General features: G+C 48.8%; 1 protein-coding gene across 2 annotated transcripts in view; it reads left to right on the forward strand.

Annotated features, from left to right (window-relative positions):
- Window positions 1–22,412, forward strand: part of LOC147084975 (NACHT, LRR and PYD domains-containing protein 3-like) — a 112,938-nt gene that overhangs the window by 72,002 nt on the left and 18,524 nt on the right. Inside the window, exon 7 of one of the 2 annotated variants that reach the window (XM_085979692.1) lies at window positions 18,204–19,945. In XM_085979692.1, the coding sequence (XP_085835818.1) occupies window positions 18,204–19,945 (1,742 nt within the window). Of the gene's footprint in view, window positions 1–18,203; window positions 19,946–22,412 lie in introns of those variants that run through there. The other variant, XM_085979691.1, reaches the window with a different exon arrangement.

Raw genomic sequence — 22,412 nt, forward strand, 5'->3', positions numbered from 1 at the left:
TCCCAGTGTACACGCTACCCAGATAACCTGCCCACGGTCTGATACAGTAACAGTGCAAGTTCTGTCCATTCACAGTCTGTCCCTCTCCCAGTGTACACACTAACCCAGATAACCTGCCCACGGTCTGATACAGTAACAGTGCAAGTTCTGTCCATTCACAGTCTGTCCCTCTCCCAGTGTACACACTAACCCAGATAACCTGCCCACGGTCTGATACAGTAACAGTGCAGGTTCTGTCCATTCACAGTCTGTCCCTCTCCCAGTGTACACACTAACCCAGATAACCTGCCCACGGTCTGATACAGTAACAGTGCTAGTTCTGTCCATTCACAGTCTGTCCCTCTCCCAGTGTACACACTAACCAAGATAACCTGCCCACGGTCTGATACAGTAACAGTGCAAGTTCTGTCCATTCACAGTCTGTCCCTCTCCCAGTGTACAAACTACCCAGATAACCTCCCCACGGTCTGATACAGTAACAGTGCGAGTTCTGTCCATTCACAGTCTGTCCCTCTCCCAGTGTACACACTAACCCAGATAACCTGCCCACGGCCTGATACAGTAACAGTGCAAGTTCTGTCCATTCACAGTCTGTCCCTCTCCCAGTGTACACACTAACCCAGATAACCTGCCCACGGCCTGATACAGTAACAGTGCAAGTTCTGTCCATTCACAGTCTGTCCCAGTGTACACACTAACCCAGATAACCTGCCCACGGTCTGATACAGTAACAGTGCAAATTCTGTCCATTCACAGTCTGTCCCTCTCCCAGTGTACACACTAACCCAGATAACCTGCCCACGGTCTGATACAGTAACAGTGCAAGTTCTGTCCATTCACAGTCTGTCCCTCTCCCAGTGTACACACTAACCCAGATAACCTGCCCACGGTCTGATACAGTAACAGTGCAAGTTCTGTCCATTCACAGTCTGTCCCTCTCCCAGTGTACACACTAACCCAGATAACCTGCCCATTGTCTGATACACTAACAGTGCAAGTTCTGTCCATTCACAGTCTGTCCCTCTCCCAGTGTACACACTAACCCAGATAACCTGCCCACGGTCTGATACAGTAACAGTGCAAGTTCTGTCCATTCACAGTCTGTCCCTCTCCCAGTGTACACACTGACCCAGATAACCTGCCCACGGTCTGATACAGTAACAGTGCAAGTTCTGTCCATTCACAGTCTGTCCCTCTCCCAGTGTACACACTACCCAGATAACCTGCCCACGGTCTGATACAGTAACAGTGCAAGTTCTGTCCATTCACAGTCTATCCCTCTCCCAGTGTACAAACTACCCAGATAACCTGCCCACGGTCTGATACAGTAACAGTGCAAGTTCTGTCCATTCACAGTCTGTCCCTCTCCCAGTGTACACACTAACCCAGATAACCTGCCCACGGTCTGATACAGTAACAGTGCCAGTTCTGTCCATTCACAGTCTGCCCCTCTCCCAGTGTACACACTAACCCAGATAACCTGCCCACGGTCTGATACAGTAACAGTGCAAGTTCTGTCCATTCACAGTCTGTCCCTCTCCCAGTGTACACACTAACCCAGATAACCTGCCCATTGTCTGATACACTAACAGTGCAAGTTCTGTCCATTCACAGTCTGTCCCTCTCCCAGTGTACACACTAACCCTGATAACCTGCCCACGGTCTGATACAGTAACAGTGCAAGTTCTGTCTATTCACAGTCTGTCCCTCTCCCACTGTACACACTAACCCAGATAACCTGCTCACGGTCTGATACAGTAACAGTGCAAGTTCTGTCCATTCACAGTCTGTCCCTCTCCCACTGTACACACTAACCCAGATAACCTGCTCACGGTCTGATACAGTAACAGTGCAAGTTCTGTCTATTCACAGTCTGTCCCTCTCCCAGTGTACACACTAACCCAGATAACCTGCCCACAGTCTGATACAGTAACAGTGCAAGTTCTGTCCATTCACAATCTGTCCCTCTCCCAGTGGACACACTAACCCAGATAACCTGCCCACGGTCTGATACAGTAACAGTGCAAGTTCTGTCCATTCACAATCTGTCCCTCTCCCAGTGGACACACTAACCCAGATAACCTGTCCATGGTCTGATACAGTAACAGAGCAAGTTCTGTCCATTCACAGTCTGTCGCTCTCCCAGTGTACACACTAACCCAGATAACCTGCCCACGGTCTGATACAGTAACAGTGCAAGTTCTGTCCATTCACAGTCTGTCCCTCTCCCAGTGTACACACTAACCCAGATAACCTGCCCACGGTCTGATACAGTAACAGTGCAAGTTCTGTCCATTCACAGTCTGTCCCTCTCCCAGTGTACACACTAACCCAGATAACCTGTCCATGGTCTGATACAGTAACAGAGCAAGTTCTGTCCATTCACAGTCTGTCCCACTCCCAGTGTACACACGAACCCAGATAACCTGCCCACGGTCTGATACAGTAACAGTGCAAGTTCTGTCCATTCACAGTCTGCCCCTCTCCCAGTGTACACACTAACCCAGATAACCTGCCCATGGTCTGATACAGTAACAGTGCAAGTTCTGTCCATTCACAGTCTGTCCCTCTCCCAGTTAACACACTAACCCAGATAACCTGCCCACGGTCTGATACAGTAACAGTGCAGGTTCTGTCCATTCACAGTCTGTCCCTCTCCCAGTGTACACACTAACCCAGATAACCTGTCCACGGTCTGATACAGTAACAGTGCAAATTCTGTCCATTCACAGTCTGTCCCTCTCCCAGTGTACACACTAACCCAGATAACCTGCCCACGGTCTGATACAGTAACAGTGCAAGTTCTGTCCATTCACAGTCTGTCCCTCTCCCAGTGTACACACTAACCCAGATAACCTGCCCACGGTCTGATACAGTAACAGTGCAAGTTCTGTCCATTCACAGTCTGTCCCTCTCCCAGTGTACACACTAACCCAGATAACCTGCCCATTGTCTGATACACTAACAGTGCAAGTTCTGTCCATTCACAGTCTGTCCCTCTCCCAGTGTACACACTAACCCAGATAACCTGCCCACGGTCTGATACAGTAACAGTGCAAGTTCTGTCCATTCACAGTCTGTCCCTCTCCCAGTGTACACACTGACCCAGATAACCTGCCCACGGTCTGATACAGTAACAGTGCAAGTTCTGTCCATTCACAGTCTGTCCCTCTCCCAGTGTACACACTACCCAGATAACCTGCCCACGGTCTGATACAGTAACAGTGCAAGTTCTGTCCATTCACAGTCTATCCCTCTCCCAGTGTACAAACTACCCAGATAACCTGCCCACGGTCTGATACAGTAACAGTGCAAGTTCTGTCCATTCACAGTCTGTCCCTCTCCCAGTGTACACACTAACCCAGATAACCTGCCCACGGTCTGATACAGTAACAGTGCCAGTTCTGTCCATTCACAGTCTGCCCCTCTCCCAGTGTACACACTAACCCAGATAACCTGCCCACGGTCTGATACAGTAACAGTGCAAGTTCTGTCCATTCACAGTCTGTCCCTCTCCCAGTGTACACACTAACCCAGATAACCTGCCCATTGTCTGATACACTAACAGTGCAAGTTCTGTCCATTCACAGTCTGTCCCTCTCCCAGTGTACACACTAACCCTGATAACCTGCCCACGGTCTGATACAGTAACAGTGCAAGTTCTGTCTATTCACAGTCTGTCCCTCTCCCACTGTACACACTAACCCAGATAACCTGCTCACGGTCTGATACAGTAACAGTGCAAGTTCTGTCCATTCACAGTCTGTCCCTCTCCCACTGTACACACTAACCCAGATAACCTGCTCACGGTCTGATACAGTAACAGTGCAAGTTCTGTCTATTCACAGTCTGTCCCTCTCCCAGTGTACACACTAACCCAGATAACCTGCCCACAGTCTGATACAGTAACAGTGCAAGTTCTGTCCATTCACAATCTGTCCCTCTCCCAGTGGACACACTAACCCAGATAACCTGCCCACGGTCTGATACAGTAACAGTGCAAGTTCTGTCCATTCACAATCTGTCCCTCTCCCAGTGGACACACTAACCCAGATAACCTGTCCATGGTCTGATACAGTAACAGAGCAAGTTCTGTCCATTCACAGTCTGTCCCTCTCCCAGTGTACACACTAACCCAGATAACCTGCCCACGGTCTGATACAGTAACAGTGCAAGTTCTGTCCATTCACAGTCTGTCCCTCTCCCAGTGTACACACTAACCCAGATAACCTGCCCACGGTCTGATACAGTAACAGTGCAAGTTCTGTCCATTCACAGTCTGTCCCTCTCCCAGTGTACACACTAACCCAGATAACCTGTCCATGGTCTGATACAGTAACAGAGCAAGTTCTGTCCATTCACAGTCTGTCCCACTCCCAGTGTACACACGAACCCAGATAACCTGCCCACGGTCTGATACAGTAACAGTGCAAGTTCTGTCCATTCACAGTCTGCCCCTCTCCCAGTGTACACACTAACCCAGATAACCTGCCCATGGTCTGATACAGTAACAGTGCAAGTTCTGTCCATTCACAGTCTGTCCCTCTCCCAGTGTACACACTAACCCAGATAACCTGCCCACGGTCTGATACAGTAACAGTGCAAATTCTGCCCATTCACAGTCTGTCCCTCTCCCAGTTAACACACTAACCCAGATAACCTGCCCACGGTCTGATACAGTAACAGTGCAGGTTCTGTCCATTCACAGTCTGTCCCTCTCCCAGTGTACACACTAACCCAGATAACCTGTCCATGGTCTGATACAGTAACAGAGCAAGTTCTGTCCATTCACAGTCTGTCCCACTCCCAGTGTACACACGAACCCAGATAACCTGCCCACGGTCTGATACAGTAACAGTGCAAGTTCTGTCCATTCACAGTCTGCCCCTCTCCCAGTGTACACACTAACCCAGATAACCTGCCCATGGTCTGATACAGTAACAGTGCAAGTTCTGTCCATTCACAGTCTGTCCCTCTCCCAGTGTACACACTGACCCAGATAACCTGCCCACGGTCTGATACAGTAACAGTGCAAATTCTGCCCATTCACAGTCTGTCCCTCTCCCAGTTAACACACTAACCCAGATAACCTGCCCACGGTCTGATACAGTAACAGTGCAAGTTCTGTCCATTCACAGTCTGTCCCTCTCCCAGTGTATACACTAACCCAGATAACCTGCCCACGGTCTGATACAGTAACAGTGCAAGTTCTGTCCATTCACAGTCTGTCCCTCTCCCAGTGTACACACTGACCCAGATAACCTGCCCACGGTCTGATACAGTAACAGTGCAAGTTCTGTCCATTCACAGTCTGTCCCACTCCCAGTGTACACACTAACCCAGATAACCTGCCCACGGTCTGATACAGTAACAGTGCAAGTTCTGTCCATTCACAGTCTGTCCCTCTCCCAGTGTACACACTAACCCAGATAACCTGCCCACGGTCTGATACAGTAACAGTGCAAGTTCTGTCCATTCACAGTCTGTCCCTCTCCCAGTGTACACGCTACCCAGATAACCTGCCCACGGTCTGATACAGTAACAGTGCAAGTTCTGTCCATTCACAGTCTGTCCCTCTCCCAGTGTACACACTAACCCAGATAACCTGCCCACGGTCTGATACAGTAACAGTGCAAGTTCTGTCCATTCACAGTCTGTCCCTCTCCCAGTGTACACACTAACCCAGATAACCTGCCCACGGTCTGATACAGTAACAGTGCAGGTTCTGTCCATTCACAGTCTGTCCCTCTCCCAGTGTACACACTAACCCAGATAACCTGCCCACGGTCTGATACAGTAACAGTGCTAGTTCTGTCCATTCACAGTCTGTCCCTCTCCCAGTGTACACACTAACCAAGATAACCTGCCCACGGTCTGATACAGTAACAGTGCAAGTTCTGTCCATTCACAGTCTGTCCCTCTCCCAGTGTACAAACTACCCAGATAACCTCCCCACGGTCTGATACAGTAACAGTGCGAGTTCTGTCCATTCACAGTCTGTCCCTCTCCCAGTGTACACACTAACCCAGATAACCTGCCCACGGCCTGATACAGTAACAGTGCAAGTTCTGTCCATTCACAGTCTGTCCCTCTCCCAGTGTACACACTAACCCAGATAACCTGCCCACGGCCTGATACAGTAACAGTGCAAGTTCTGTCCATTCACAGTCTGTCCCAGTGTACACACTAACCCAGATAACCTGCCCACGGTCTGATACAGTAACAGTGCAAATTCTGTCCATTCACAGTCTGTCCCTCTCCCAGTGTACACACTAACCCAGATAACCTGCCCACGGTCTGATACAGTAACAGTGCAAGTTCTGTCCATTCACAGTCTGTCCCTCTCCCAGTGTACACACTAACCCAGATAACCTGCCCACGGTCTGATACAGTAACAGTGCAAGTTCTGTCCATTCACAGTCTGTCCCTCTCCCAGTGTACACACTAACCCAGATAACCTGCCCATTGTCTGATACACTAACAGTGCAAGTTCTGTCCATTCACAGTCTGTCCCTCTCCCAGTGTACACACTAACCCAGATAACCTGCCCACGGTCTGATACAGTAACAGTGCAAGTTCTGTCCATTCACAGTCTGTCCCTCTCCCAGTGTACACACTGACCCAGATAACCTGCCCACGGTCTGATACAGTAACAGTGCAAGTTCTGTCCATTCACAGTCTGTCCCTCTCCCAGTGTACACACTACCCAGATAACCTGCCCACGGTCTGATACAGTAACAGTGCAAGTTCTGTCCATTCACAGTCTATCCCTCTCCCAGTGTACAAACTACCCAGATAACCTGCCCACGGTCTGATACAGTAACAGTGCAAGTTCTGTCCATTCACAGTCTGTCCCTCTCCCAGTGTACACACTAACCCAGATAACCTGCCCACGGTCTGATACAGTAACAGTGCCAGTTCTGTCCATTCACAGTCTGCCCCTCTCCCAGTGTACACACTAACCCAGATAACCTGCCCACGGTCTGATACAGTAACAGTGCAAGTTCTGTCCATTCACAGTCTGTCCCTCTCCCAGTGTACACACTAACCCAGATAACCTGCCCATTGTCTGATACACTAACAGTGCAAGTTCTGTCCATTCACAGTCTGTCCCTCTCCCAGTGTACACACTAACCCTGATAACCTGCCCACGGTCTGATACAGTAACAGTGCAAGTTCTGTCTATTCACAGTCTGTCCCTCTCCCACTGTACACACTAACCCAGATAACCTGCTCACGGTCTGATACAGTAACAGTGCAAGTTCTGTCCATTCACAGTCTGTCCCTCTCCCACTGTACACACTAACCCAGATAACCTGCTCACGGTCTGATACAGTAACAGTGCAAGTTCTGTCTATTCACAGTCTGTCCCTCTCCCAGTGTACACACTAACCCAGATAACCTGCCCACAGTCTGATACAGTAACAGTGCAAGTTCTGTCCATTCACAATCTGTCCCTCTCCCAGTGGACACACTAACCCAGATAACCTGCCCACGGTCTGATACAGTAACAGTGCAAGTTCTGTCCATTCACAATCTGTCCCTCTCCCAGTGGACACACTAACCCAGATAACCTGTCCATGGTCTGATACAGTAACAGAGCAAGTTCTGTCCATTCACAGTCTGTCCCTCTCCCAGTGTACACACTAACCCAGATAACCTGCCCACGGTCTGATACAGTAACAGTGCAAGTTCTGTCCATTCACAGTCTGTCCCTCTCCCAGTGTACACACTAACCCAGATAACCTGCCCACGGTCTGATACAGTAACAGTGCAAGTTCTGTCCATTCACAGTCTGTCCCTCTCCCAGTGTACACACTAACCCAGATAACCTGTCCATGGTCTGATACAGTAACAGAGCAAGTTCTGTCCATTCACAGTCTGTCCCACTCCCAGTGTACACACGAACCCAGATAACCTGCCCACGGTCTGATACAGTAACAGTGCAAGTTCTGTCCATTCACAGTCTGCCCCTCTCCCAGTGTACACACTAACCCAGATAACCTGCCCATGGTCTGATACAGTAACAGTGCAAGTTCTGTCCATTCACAGTCTGTCCCTCTCCCAGTGTACACACTAACCCAGATAACCTGCCCACGGTCTGATACAGTAACAGTGCAAATTCTGCCCATTCACAGTCTGTCCCTCTCCCAGTTAACACACTAACCCAGATAACCTGCCCACGGTCTGATACAGTAACAGTGCAGGTTCTGTCCATTCACAGTCTGTCCCTCTCCCAGTGTACACACTAACCCAGATAACCTGCCCACAGTCTGATACAGTAACAGTGCAAGTTCTGTCCATTCACAATCTGTCCCTCTCCCAGTGGACACACTAACCCAGATAACCTGCCCACGGTCTGATACAGTAACAGTGCAAGTTCTGTCCATTCACAATCTGTCCCTCTCCCAGTGGACACACTAACCCAGATAACCTGTCCATGGTCTGATACAGTAACAGAGCAAGTTCTGTCCATTCACAGTCTGTCCCTCTCCCAGTGTACACACTAACCCAGATAACCTGCCCACGGTCTGATACAGTAACAGTGCAAGTTCTGTCCATTCACAGTCTGTCCCTCTCCCAGTGTACACACTAACCCAGATAACCTGCCCACGGTCTGATACAGTAACAGTGCAAGTTCTGTCCATTCACAGTCTGTCCCTCTCCCAGTGTACACACTAACCCAGATAACCTGTCCATGGTCTGATACAGTAACAGAGCAAGTTCTGTCCATTCACAGTCTGTCCCACTCCCAGTGTACACACGAACCCAGATAACCTGCCCACGGTCTGATACAGTAACAGTGCAAGTTCTGTCCATTCACAGTCTGCCCCTCTCCCAGTGTACACACTAACCCAGATAACCTGCCCATGGTCTGATACAGTAACAGTGCAAGTTCTGTCCATTCACAGTCTGTCCCTCTCCCAGTGTACACACTAACCCAGATAACCTGCCCACGGTCTGATACAGTAACAGTGCAAATTCTGCCCATTCACAGTCTGTCCCTCTCCCAGTTAACACACTAACCCAGATAACCTGCCCACGGTCTGATACAGTAACAGTGCAGGTTCTGTCCATTCACAGTCTGTCCCTCTCCCAGTGTACACACTAACCCAGATAACCTGTCCACGGTCTGATACAGTAACAGTGCAAATTCTGTCCATTCACAGTCTGTCCCTCTCCCAGTGTACACACTAACCCAGATAACCTGCCCACGGTCTGATACAGTAACAGTGCAAGTTCTGTCCATTCACAGTCTGTCCCTCTCCCAGTGTACACACTAACCCAGATAACCTGCCCACGGTCTGATACAGTAACAGTGCAAGTTCTGTCCATTCACAGTCTGTCCCTCTCCCAGTGTACACACTAACCCAGATAACCTGCCCATTGTCTGATACACTAACAGTGCAAGTTCTGTCCATTCACAGTCTGTCCCTCTCCCAGTGTACACACTAACCCAGATAACCTGCCCACGGTCTGATACAGTAACAGTGCAAGTTCTGTCCATTCACAGTCTGTCCCTCTCCCAGTGTACACACTGACCCAGATAACCTGCCCACGGTCTGATACAGTAACAGTGCAAGTTCTGTCCATTCACAGTCTGTCCCTCTCCCAGTGTACACACTACCCAGATAACCTGCCCACGGTCTGAAACAGTAACAGTGCAAGTTCTGTCCATTCACAGTCTATCCCTCTCCCAGTGTACAAACTACCCAGATAACCTGCCCACGGTCTGATACAGTAACAGTGCAAGTTCTGTCCATTCACAGTCTGTCCCTCTCCCAGTGTACACACTAACCCAGATAACCTGCCCACGGTCTGATACAGTAACAGTGCCAGTTCTGTCCATTCACAGTCTGCCCCTCTCCCAGTGTACACACTAACCCAGATAACCTGCCCACGGTCTGATACAGTAACAGTGCAAGTTCTGTCCATTCACAGTCTGTCCCTCTCCCAGTGTACACACTAACCCAGATAACCTGCCCATTGTCTGATACACTAACAGTGCAAGTTCTGTCCATTCACAGTCTGTCCCTCTCCCAGTGTACACACTAACCCTGATAACCTGCCCACGGTCTGATACAGTAACAGTGCAAGTTCTGTCTATTCACAGTCTGTCCCTCTCCCACTGTACACACTAACCCAGATAACCTGCTCACGGTCTGATACAGTAACAGTGCAAGTTCTGTCCATTCACAGTCTGTCCCTCTCCCACTGTACACACTAACCCAGATAACCTGCTCACGGTCTGATACAGTAACAGTGCAAGTTCTGTCTATTCACAGTCTGTCCCTCTCCCAGTGTACACACTAACCCAGATAACCTGCCCACAGTCTGATACAGTAACAGTGCAAGTTCTGTCCATTCACAATCTGTCCCTCTCCCAGTGGACACACTAACCCAGATAACCTGCCCACGGTCTGATACAGTAACAGTGCAAGTTCTGTCCATTCACAATCTGTCCCTCTCCCAGTGGACACACTAACCCAGATAACCTGTCCATGGTCTGATACAGTAACAGAGCAAGTTCTGTCCATTCACAGTCTGTCCCTCTCCCAGTGTACACACTAACCCAGATAACCTGCCCACGGTCTGATACAGTAACAGTGCAAGTTCTGTCCATTCACAGTCTGTCCCTCTCCCAGTGTACACACTAACCCAGATAACCTGCCCACGGTCTGATACAGTAACAGTGCAAGTTCTGTCCATTCACAGTCTGTCCCTCTCCCAGTGTACACACTAACCCAGATAACCTGTCCATGGTCTGATACAGTAACAGAGCAAGTTCTGTCCATTCACAGTCTGTCCCACTCCCAGTGTACACACGAACCCAGATAACCTGCCCACGGTCTGATACAGTAACAGTGCAAGTTCTGTCCATTCACAGTCTGCCCCTCTCCCAGTGTACACACTAACCCAGATAACCTGCCCATGGTCTGATACAGTAACAGTGCAAGTTCTGTCCATTCACAGTCTGTCCCTCTCCCAGTGTACACACTAACCCAGATAACCTGCCCACGGTCTGATACAGTAACAGTGCAAATTCTGCCCATTCACAGTCTGTCCCTCTCCCAGTTAACACACTAACCCAGATAACCTGCCCACGGTCTGATACAGTAACAGTGCAGGTTCTGTCCATTCACAGTCTGTCCCTCTCCCAGTGTACACACTAACCCAGATAACCTGTCCATGGTCTGATACAGTAACAGAGCAAGTTCTGTCCATTCACAGTCTGTCCCACTCCCAGTGTACACACGAACCCAGATAACCTGCCCACGGTCTGATACAGTAACAGTGCAAGTTCTGTCCATTCACAGTCTGCCCCTCTCCCAGTGTACACACTAACCCAGATAACCTGCCCATGGTCTGATACAGTAACAGTGCAAGTTCTGTCCATTCACAGTCTGTCCCTCTCCCAGTGTACACACTGACCCAGATAACCTGCCCACGGTCTGATACAGTAACAGTGCAAATTCTGCCCATTCACAGTCTGTCCCTCTCCCAGTTAACACACTAACCCAGATAACCTGCCCACGGTCTGATACAGTAACAGTGCAAGTTCTGTCCATTCACAGTCTGTCCCTCTCCCAGTGTATACACTAACCCAGATAACCTGCCCACGGTCTGATACAGTAACAGTGCAAGTTCTGTCCATTCACAGTCTGTCCCTCTCCCAGTGTACACACTGACCCAGATAACCTGCCCACGGTCTGATACAGTAACAGTGCAAGTTCTGTCCATTCACAGTCTGTCCCACTCCCAGTGTACACACTAACCCAGATAACCTGCCCACGGTCTGATACAGTAACAGTGCAAGTTCTGTCCATTCACAGTCTGTCCCTCTCCCAGTGTACACACTAACCCAGATAACCTGCCCACGGTCTGATACAGTAACAGTGCAAGTTCTGTCCATTCACAGTCTGTCCCTCTCCCAGTGTACACGCTACCCAGATAACCTGCCCACGGTCTGATACAGTAACAGTGCAAGTTCTGTCCATTCACAGTCTGTCCCTCTCCCAGTGTACACACTAACCCAGATAACCTGCCCACGGTCTGATACAGTAACAGTGCAAGTTCTGTCCATTCACAGTCTGTCCCTCTCCCAGTGTACACACTAACCCAGATAACCTGCCCACGGTCTGATACAGTAACAGTGCAGGTTCTGTCCATTCACAGTCTGTCCCTCTCCCAGTGTACACACTAACCCAGATAACCTGCCCACGGTCTGATACAGTAACAGTGCTAGTTCTGTCCATTCACAGTCTGTCCCTCTCCCAGTGTACACACTAACCAAGATAACCTGCCCACGGTCTGATACAGTAACAGTGCAAGTTCTGTCCATTCACAGTCTGTCCCTCTCCCAGTGTACAAACTACCCAGATAACCTCCCCACGGTCTGATACAGTAACAGTGCGAGTTCTGTCCATTCACAGTCTGTCCCTCTCCCAGTGTACACACTAACCCAGATAATCTGCCCACGGCCTGATACAGTAACAGTGCAAGTTCTGTCCATTCACAGTCTGTCCCTCTCCCAGTGTACACACTAACCCAGATAACCTGCCCACGGCCTGATACAGTAACAGTGCAAGTTCTGTCCATTCACAGTCTGTCCCAGTGTACACACTAACCCAGATAACCTGCCCACGGTCTGATACAGTAACAGTGCAAATTCTGTCCATTCACAGTCTGTCCCTCTCCCAGTGTACACACTAACCCAGATAACCTGCCCACGGTCTGATACAGTAACAGTGCAAGTTCTGTCCATTCACAGTCTGTCCCTCTCCCAGTGTACACACTAACCCAGATAACCTGCCCACGGTCTGATACAGTAACAGTGCAAGTTCTGTCCATTCACAGTCTGTCCCTCTCCCAGTGTACACACTAACCCAGATAACCTGCCCATTGTCTGATACACTAACAGTGCAAGTTCTGTCCATTCACAGTCTGTCCCTCTCCCAGTGTACACACTAACCCAGATAACCTGCCCACGGTCTGATACAGTAACAGTGCAAGTTCTGTCCATTCACAGTCTGTCCCTCTCCCAGTGTACACACTGACCCAGATAACCTGCCCACGGTCTGATACAGTAACAGTGCAAGTTCTGTCCATTCACAGTCTGTCCCTCTCCCAGTGTACACACTACCCAGATAACCTGCCCACGGTCTGATACAGTAACAGTGCAAGTTCTGTCCATTCACAGTCTATCCCTCTCCCAGTGTACAAACTACCCAGATAACCTGCCCACGGTCTGATACAGTAACAGTGCAAGTTCTGTCCATTCACAGTCTGTCCCTCTCCCAGTGTACACACTAACCCAGATAACCTGCCCACGGTCTGATACAGTAACAGTGCCAGTTCTGTCCATTCACAGTCTGCCCCTCTCCCAGTGTACACACTAACCCAGATAACCTGCCCACGGTCTGATACAGTAACAGTGCAAGTTCTGTCCATTCACAGTCTGTCCCTCTCCCAGTGTACACACTAACCCAGATAACCTGCCCATTGTCTGATACACTAACAGTGCAAGTTCTGTCCATTCACAGTCTGTCCCTCTCCCAGTGTACACACTAACCCTGATAACCTGCCCACGGTCTGATACAGTAACAGTGCAAGTTCTGTCTATTCACAGTCTGTCCCTCTCCCACTGTACACACTAACCCAGATAACCTGCTCACGGTCTGATACAGTAACAGTGCAAGTTCTGTCCATTCACAGTCTGTCCCTCTCCCACTGTACACACTAACCCAGATAACCTGCTCACGGTCTGATACAGTAACAGTGCAAGTTCTGTCTATTCACAGTCTGTCCCTCTCCCAGTGTACACACTAACCCAGATAACCTGCCCACAGTCTGATACAGTAACAGTGCAAGTTCTGTCCATTCACAATCTGTCCCTCTCCCAGTGGACACACTAACCCAGATAACCTGCCCACGGTCTGATACAGTAACAGTGCAAGTTCTGTCCATTCACAATCTGTCCCTCTCCCAGTGGACACACTAACCCAGATAACCTGTCCATGGTCTGATACAGTAACAGAGAAAGTTCTGTCCATTCACAGTCTGTCCCTCTCCCAGTGTACACACTAACCCAGATAACCTGCCCACGGTCTGATACAGTAACAGTGCAAGTTCTGTCCATTCACAGTCTGTCCCTCTCCCAGTGTACACACTAACCCAGATAACCTGCCCACGGTCTGATACAGTAACAGTGCAAGTTCTGTCCATTCACAGTCTGTCCCTCTCCCAGTGTACACACTAACCCAGATAACCTGTCCATGGTCTGATACAGTAACAGAGCAAGTTCTGTCCATTCACAGTCTGTCCCACTCCCAGTGTACACACGAACCCAGATAACCTGCCCACGGTCTGATACAGTAACAGTGCAAGTTCTGTCCATTCACAGTCTGCCCCTCTCCCAGTGTACACACTAACCCAGATAACCTGCCCATGGTCTGATACAGTAACAGTGCAAGTTCTGTCCATTCACAGTCTGTCCCTCTCCCAGTGTACACACTAACCCAGATAACCTGCCCACGGTCTGATACAGTAACAGTGCAAATTCTGCCCATTCACAGTCTGTCCCTCTCCCAGTTAACACACTAACCCAGATAACCTGCCCACGGTCTGATACAGTAACAGTGCAGGTTCTGTCCATTCACAGTCTGTCCCTCTCCCAGTGTACACACTAACCCAGATAACCTGTCCATGGTCTGATACAGTAACAGAGCAAGTTCTGTCCATTCACAGTCTGTCCCACTCCCAGTGTACACACGAACCCAGATAACCTGCCCACGGTCTGATACAGTAACAGTGCAAGTTCTGTCCATTCACAGTCTGCCCCTCTCCCAGTGTACACACTGCCCCAGATAACCTGCCCATGGTCTGATACAGTAACAGTGCAAGTTCTGTCCATTCACAGTCTGTCCCTCTCCCAGTGTACACACTGACCCAGATAACCTGCCCACGGTCTGATACAGTAACAGTGCAAATTCTGCCCATTCACAGTCTGTCCCTCTCCCAGTTAACACACTAACCCAGATAACCTGCCCACGGTCTGATACAGTAACAGTGCAAGTTCTGTCCATTCACAGTCTGTCCCTCTCCCAGTGTATACACTAACCCAGATAACCTGCCCACGGTCTGATACAGTAACAGTGCAAGTTCTGTCCATTCACAGTCTGTCCCTCTCCCAGTGTACACACTGACCCAGATAACCTGCCCACGGTCTGATACAGTAACAGTGCAAGTTCTGTCCATTCACAGTCTGTCCCACTCCCAGTGTACACACTAACCCAGATAACCTGCCCACGGTCTGATACAGTAACAGTGCAAGTTCTGTCCATTCACAGTCTGTCCCTCTCCCAGTGTACACACTAACCCAGATAACCTGCCCACGGTCTGATACAGTAACAGTGCAAGTTCTGTCCATTCACAGTCTGTCCCTCTCCCAGTGTACACGCTACCCAGATAACCTGCCCACGGTCTGATACAGTAACAGTGCAAGTTCTGTCCATTCACAGTCTGTCCCTCTCCCAGTGTACACACTAACCCAGATAACCTGCCCACGGTCTGATACAGTAACAGTGCAAGTTCTGTCCATTCCACAGTCTGTCCCTCTCCCAGTGTACACACTAACACAGATAACCTGCCCACGGTCTGATACAGTAACAGTGCAAGTTCTGTCCATTCACAGTCTGTCCCTCTTCCAGTGTACACACTAACCCAGATAACCTGCCCACGGTCTGATACAGTAACAGTGCAAGTTCTGTCTATTCACAGTCTGTCCCTCTCCCAGTGTACACACTAACCCAGATAACCTGCCCACGGTCTGATACAGTAACAGTGCAAGTTCTGTCCATTCACAGTCTGTCCCTCTCCCAGTGTACACACTAACCCAGATAACCTGCCCACGGTCTGATACAGTAACAGTGCAAGTTCTGTCCATTCACAGTCTGTCCCTCTCCCAGTGTACACACTAACCCAGATAACCTGCCCACGGTCTGATACAGTAACAGTGCAAGTTCTGTCTATTCACAGTCTGTCCCTCTCCCAGTGTGCACACTAACCCAGATAACCTGCCCACGGTCTGATACAGTAACAGTGCAAGTTCTGTCCATTCACAGTCTGTCCCTCTCCCAGTGTACACACTAACACAGATAACCTGCCCACGGTCTGATACAGTAACAGTGCAAGTTCTGTCCATTCACAGTCTGTCCCTCTCCCAGTGTACACACTGACCCAGATAACCTGCCCACGGTCTGATACAGTAACAGTGCAAGTTCTGTCCATTCACAGTCTGTCCCTCTTCCAGTGTACACACTAACCCAGATAACCTGCCCACGGTCTGATACAGTAACAGTGCAAGTTCTGTCTATTCACAGTCTGTCCCTCTCCCAGTGTACACACTGTCCCTCTCCCAGTGTACACACTAACCCAGATAACCTGCCCACGGTCTGATACAGTAACAGTGCAAGTTCTGTCCATTCGCAGTCTGTCCCTCTCCCAGTGTACACACTGACCCAGATAACCTGCCCACGGTCTGATACAGTAACAGTGCAAGTTCTGTCCATTCACAGTCTGTCCCTCTCCCAGTGTACACACTGACCCAGATAACCTGCCCACGGTCTGATACAGTAACAGTGCAAGTTCTGTCCATTCACAGTCTGTCCCTCTTCCAGTGTACACACTAACCCAGATAACCTGCCCACGGTCTGATACAGTAACAGTGCAAGTTCTGTCTATTCACAGTCTGTCCCTCTCCCAGTGTACACACTAACCCAGATAACCTGCCCACGGTCTGATACAGTAACAGTGCAAGTTCTGTCCATTCACAGTCTGTCCCTCTCCCAGTGTACACACTAACCCAGATAACCTGCCCACGGTCTGATACAGTAACAGTGCAAGTTCTGTCCATTCACAGTCTGTCCCTCTCCCAGTGTACACACTAACCCAGATAACCTGCCCACGGTCTGATACAGTAACAGTGCAAGTTCTGTCCATTCACAGTCTGTCCCTCTCCCAGTGTACACACTAACCCAGATAACCTGCCCACGGTCTGATACAGTAACAGTGCAAGTTCTGTCCATTCACAGTCTGTCCCTCTCCCAGTGTGCACACTAACCCAGATAACCTGCCCACGGTCTGATACAGTAACAGTGCAAGTTCTGTCCATTCACAGTCTGTCCCTCTCCCAGTGTACACACTAACCCAGATAACCTGCCCACGGTCTGATACAGTAACAGTGCAAGTTCTGTCCATTCACAGTCTGTCCCTCTCCCAGTGTACACACTAACCCAGATAACCTGCCCACGGTCTGATACAGTAACAGTGCTAGTTCTGTCCATTCACAGTCTGTCCCTCTCCCAGTGTACACACTAACCCAGATAACCTGCCCACGGTCTGATACAGTAACAGTGCAAGTTCTGTCCATTCACAGTCTGTCCCTCTCCCAGTGTGCACACTAACCCAGATAACCTGCCCACGGTCTGATACAGTAACAGTGCAAGTTCTGTCCATTCACAGTCTGTCCCTCTCCCAGTGTACAAACTACCCAGATAACCTGCCCACGGTCTGATACAGTAACAGTGCAAGTTCTGTCCATTCACAGTCTGTCCCTCTCCCAGTGTACACACTAACCCAGATAACCTGCCCACGGTCTGATACAGTAACAGTGCAAGTTCTGTCCATTCACAGTCTGTCCCTCTCCCAGTGTACAAACTACCCAGATAACCTGCCCACGGTCTGATACACTAACGGCGGATCTTCTGCACATTGTCCCTCTCGGTGAGCGATCAGTCTCGTTTTCCATTGCTGCAGAAGGGAATCACCACTGACGGTTTCAGAGATTGATCCACTAGAACTTCTACTGTCGTATAAACCGGATCATGGGTGGATTTGTAATGTGATTTCTGAAGCACAGGGCAGGCTGGATAGTATTAACCATCAGAGGGCAAATATCACCTTCATAGAAACCTCCATGTTCATTAAATATTGGAATCAAGTGAGGATTTGAAACTTTTCTCGACCATTGTTCACTTTCAAACGAGATTTCCATTAACTTGAGATTTAATTTGTATGCGCACCTCTATTGAAGCTGTGAATTAAACCGTGCAACATTTTACTGAACATTAAATAGTATTGAGAAGTTGTTTTTTGTCAATACAACTAACATTGAAACCACTTTCTGTTTGTTCTAATTGAAGATGTTCAGCAGAAACACAAGGAAACACTCCGGGTACAAACTGAAACACTGAGAGTGAACACGATCCTAATAAAGGAGAAGGTTAAGATTTTCCAGCTGGTTGATCGATACGCTGAGCTAACGATCATTTCTACTGTTCGAGATCGGACACTTGTAGAACATGAACTGCTGGCAAGAGGCCGAGACCATGAAGTGTGGAGAGAGGAACATCTCCGGGGAGAGCTGGAAAAAATCCGAACTGATCAATTGTTCCACAGCAGTTTTTCCCGGAGAAAATCCAAATCTGGGAGTTCAGGAGCAGTGAGCGGAGTCCCGGGGATTGGAAAAACAACAATGGTACAAAAGATTGTTCATGACTGGGCCACTGGGAAAATATACCCACACTTTCAATTTGTTTTCAGTTTTAAGTTCCGGGATTTGAACGCTATTAATTGTAGAATAAATCTGAGGAATCTGATATTGGATCAGTATCCTTACTTTGGGAATATTCTTAGGGAGCTCTGGAAGAACCCAGAGGGATTGCTGTTTATATTCGATGGTTTGGATGAATTCAAGGACAGTATCGATTTTGCTGACAATCGGAGAAATACTGAACCTCAGCACAGGTGCACAGATCCTGAAGACTGGTGTGAAGTGTCTGACATTGTGTACAGTTTAATACAGCACAAGCTGCTCCCAGGATGTTCAGTGCTAGTGACCAGCCGCCCCACTGCATTACATTTATTGGAAAAGGCTGAGATCAGTGTCTGGGCTGAAATCCTGGGATTTGTTGGTGAAGAGCGGAAGGAATATTTCAACAAGTTTTTTGAAGATCAGACGGTGGCAGCAGCTGTTTTCAAACACGTGGAAGAGAACGAGACCCTGTACACCATGTGCTACAACCCTTCCTACTGCTGGATCCTCGGTCTGTCACTGGGTCCCTTCTTTACACGAAGAGACAGGAATCAGCAGCGAGTTCCCAAGACCATCACCCAACTATATTCCTACTATATTTACAACATTCTGAAAAACCATGGCCGAGAGATTGAAAGCCCCCGGGATGTGTTACTGAAGCTTGGTGAGATGGCCTTCACAGGAGTCTCCGAGAAGAATATTGTGTTTAGAAATGGAGATTTGATCAAGTACAATCTGCAACCTTCCCAGTTCCTGTCTGGGTTCATGATGGAACTTCTGGAGAGAGATGAATCTGTCCAGAGCGTGGTGTACACATTCCCGCACCTCACCATCCAAGAATTTGTAGCCGCACTCACACAATTCCTGACTCCAGATCCCGGGGACATCCTGAAACTCCTCAGAGAAGCCCACAGCAAGAAAGATGGGCGATTTGAGATATTTCTCCGTTTTGTTGCTGGTCTCTCCTCCCCACAGGCAGCTCGGCCCCTGGAGGAGTTTCTGGGTCCATTTCTTCATCAAACAACCTGCCGAGTGATTGACTGGGTGAAGGAGAAGGTTGAAGGACGGATTGGAAACACAGGGAGTGGAACTGATAACAGGGACGTCCTGAACACATTCCACTACCTGTTTGAGTCTCAGAATAAAGCACTGGCTCAGACCACAGTGGGATCTGTGGAAACACTTACATTTCATGGATTCAGATTGACCCCGATTGACTGTGCGGTCCTGTCTCATGTTATTGGACTCTGTGATACAATAAAAGAGCTCGATCTACAGAACTGCAACATTCAGTGTGAAGGACTCCAGCGGCTGGGACCCGTACTGCACAAATGCCGGGAGTTGAGGTAACTGTTTATTTGTCTCTAACTGTTGGGTGAATTGTAGAACAGTCACGGATTGTGTTGTTGCTCCGTAATGTAGGGAAACAAACAATTCAGTTAAACCAGGGAGAAGCAGATTCAACACAAATATGACCAATAATAAGAGGATCGGTCAGTAATTCCCCAAGGACTGGAGAATCTAAAATGGATCCTTGTGAACAAGTAGGGATTTTACAGTCTTTATCGAATCAGCAGATACAGGTCACTGAGAGTCTGATTATTTAATTACAATAAATCATATTTAATGAGGCTGGACAGTGGAAGATAAATATTATAAAATATAATCCGGCAGTAAAGATAAAATTCATTTAAAATGTTTTCCACATCCGCCATTTCAACTAGAAACAGGATAGCAAACCCGAGTTTAAATCACTAACAGTTCAATATTTACTCCAATACCCTGCAGGGTGTGTCCTGTCGAGGGGGTAGTTTCCTGGATTGGGAATATTGGGGAATCGGGATTTCTTTCAGCTGTAAATGTTTACAATTATTCACAGTGCTGAACATCGAGTAAAGATTGATATTCAGGATCTTAAACCTGCCGGTGAAAAGGTTCCAATCTAACCGGAGTAGAGACCCACACCGGCCAGCGGTGGGGCCTCGCACACAGCGGGTGGCTCCTGGGTAAACCGGGGGCAGTGAACCCGGGAATACCACATAATCCACCCCCTGTGTGAGGCCCCGCTTGGGGAGGGAACTTCCGAAAATTCCCAAAAAACTGTCGGGCCAGTTACACCTGAAATAAATGTAGAGCCAGTTTAATGGGAATAAAGTGAGAGACTCCCCTCCCCTATAAACTAGGAGCACAGGGACATTTAAACTTGTAACGGGACAGAATAAACTCTATTGCTGCTATTGACAAACATTCACTATAAGCCCTCTGACTCCCACAGCTACCTGGAATACACTTCCTCACACCTCGCTTCCTGTAAGGACGCTGGTCCATTCTCCCAGTTTCTCTGTCCCTGCCCCATCTGCTCTGACGATGCCACCTTCCATATTAGTGCTTCCGACATGTCTTCCTTTTTCCACAACCGAGGATTCCCCTCTACCGTGGTTGACACGGCTCTTGACCATGTCCATTCTATCTCCTGCACTTCTGCTCTCACCCCTTCCCATACCACCCAGAACTATGATAGGGTTCCCCTTGTTCTCACCTTTCACCCCAGCAGCCTCCGCATTCAACGGATTATCCTCCGCCACGTCCAGCGTGATCCCACCACCAAACACATCTTCCCCTCACCTCCCCTTTCAGCATTCTGAAGGGACTGCTCCCTCCACAACACCCTGGTCCACTCCTCAATCACCCCCAACACCCCTTCCCCTTCCCACGGCACCTTCCCATGCAAGCGCAGGAGATGCAACACCTGCCCTTTCACCTCCTCCCTTCCCACTGTCCAGGGCCCCAAACACTCCTTCCAGGTAAAACAGCGATTTACTTGTACTTCTTGCAATTTAGTATTACTGTATTCGCTGCTCACGATGCGGTCTCCTATACATTGGGGAGAAATATGCAGATTGGGTGACCGCTTTGCGGAACACCTCCGCTCAGTCTGTAAGTGTGACCCCGAGCTTCTGGTCGCCTGTCACTTTATTCTCTGCTCCACTCCCACTCTGATCTCTCCATTCTCGGCCTCTTACACTCTTCCAACAAAGTACAACATAAGATCGAGGAACAGCAGCTCATCTTTCAATGAGGCACTTTACAGCCTTCTGGACTCAACATCGAGTTCAACAATTTCAGACTATAAACTGGGCCCCTGTTTTATTTGTTTCATTATTGTTTTTCCTTTTCCCTTGTTTTTCTCTCGCGTGTCAGCTGTTGATGATTCTGTCATTGCCATTTATACTTCATCTAGATTCATCTTTTGATTTTTAACTTGTCCCATTACCATCTCCTTTTGCTTGCACCATCATCCCTTTTGTCTTTTAATCTCTCCTGTCTTCCGCCCTATCACAGACCTTCCCTTTTGTTCTTTCCTCCGCTCCCCCCACCTTTCCCGGCCCCGACACTTGCTTAAACATCTGTTACATCTGTAACTTCTTCCAGTTCTGACGAGGGGTCCTCAACCTGAAACATTAACTCTGTTTCTCTCTATAGATGCTGCTTGACCTGCTGGGTATTTCCAGCATTTCCTGTTTTAATTCAGCTTAAATTCTCCTTGTTATATAAAATCCTGGATGTTACAGCAGCAGTTAGCGTTTCACAATATAACTCACCCCGAGATATTATACAGATTAATATAATGCACAGGGAATCACACCTTTATCATTTAATTCTGGGGAAATCGCCCCATTCCCATAAAGTCCGAGATTTAAGGAGCAGCAGAAATGAGACAAGTTTCTCCCAACATGACGAGGCCGGTCACTGAGCTCCAGGAGGGTAATTCCCAGTGTGGGCGAGCTGTCAACCCGCCGCCACGCGCTTTTCCCAA

This window comes from Somniosus microcephalus, unplaced genomic scaffold, assembly GCF_052327205.1.
Source record: "Somniosus microcephalus isolate GS21.2 unplaced genomic scaffold, FLI_Smic_1.0 unresolved_chr9, whole genome shotgun sequence".
NCBI classification, from domain to species: Eukaryota; Metazoa; Chordata; class Chondrichthyes; order Squaliformes; family Somniosidae; genus Somniosus; species Somniosus microcephalus.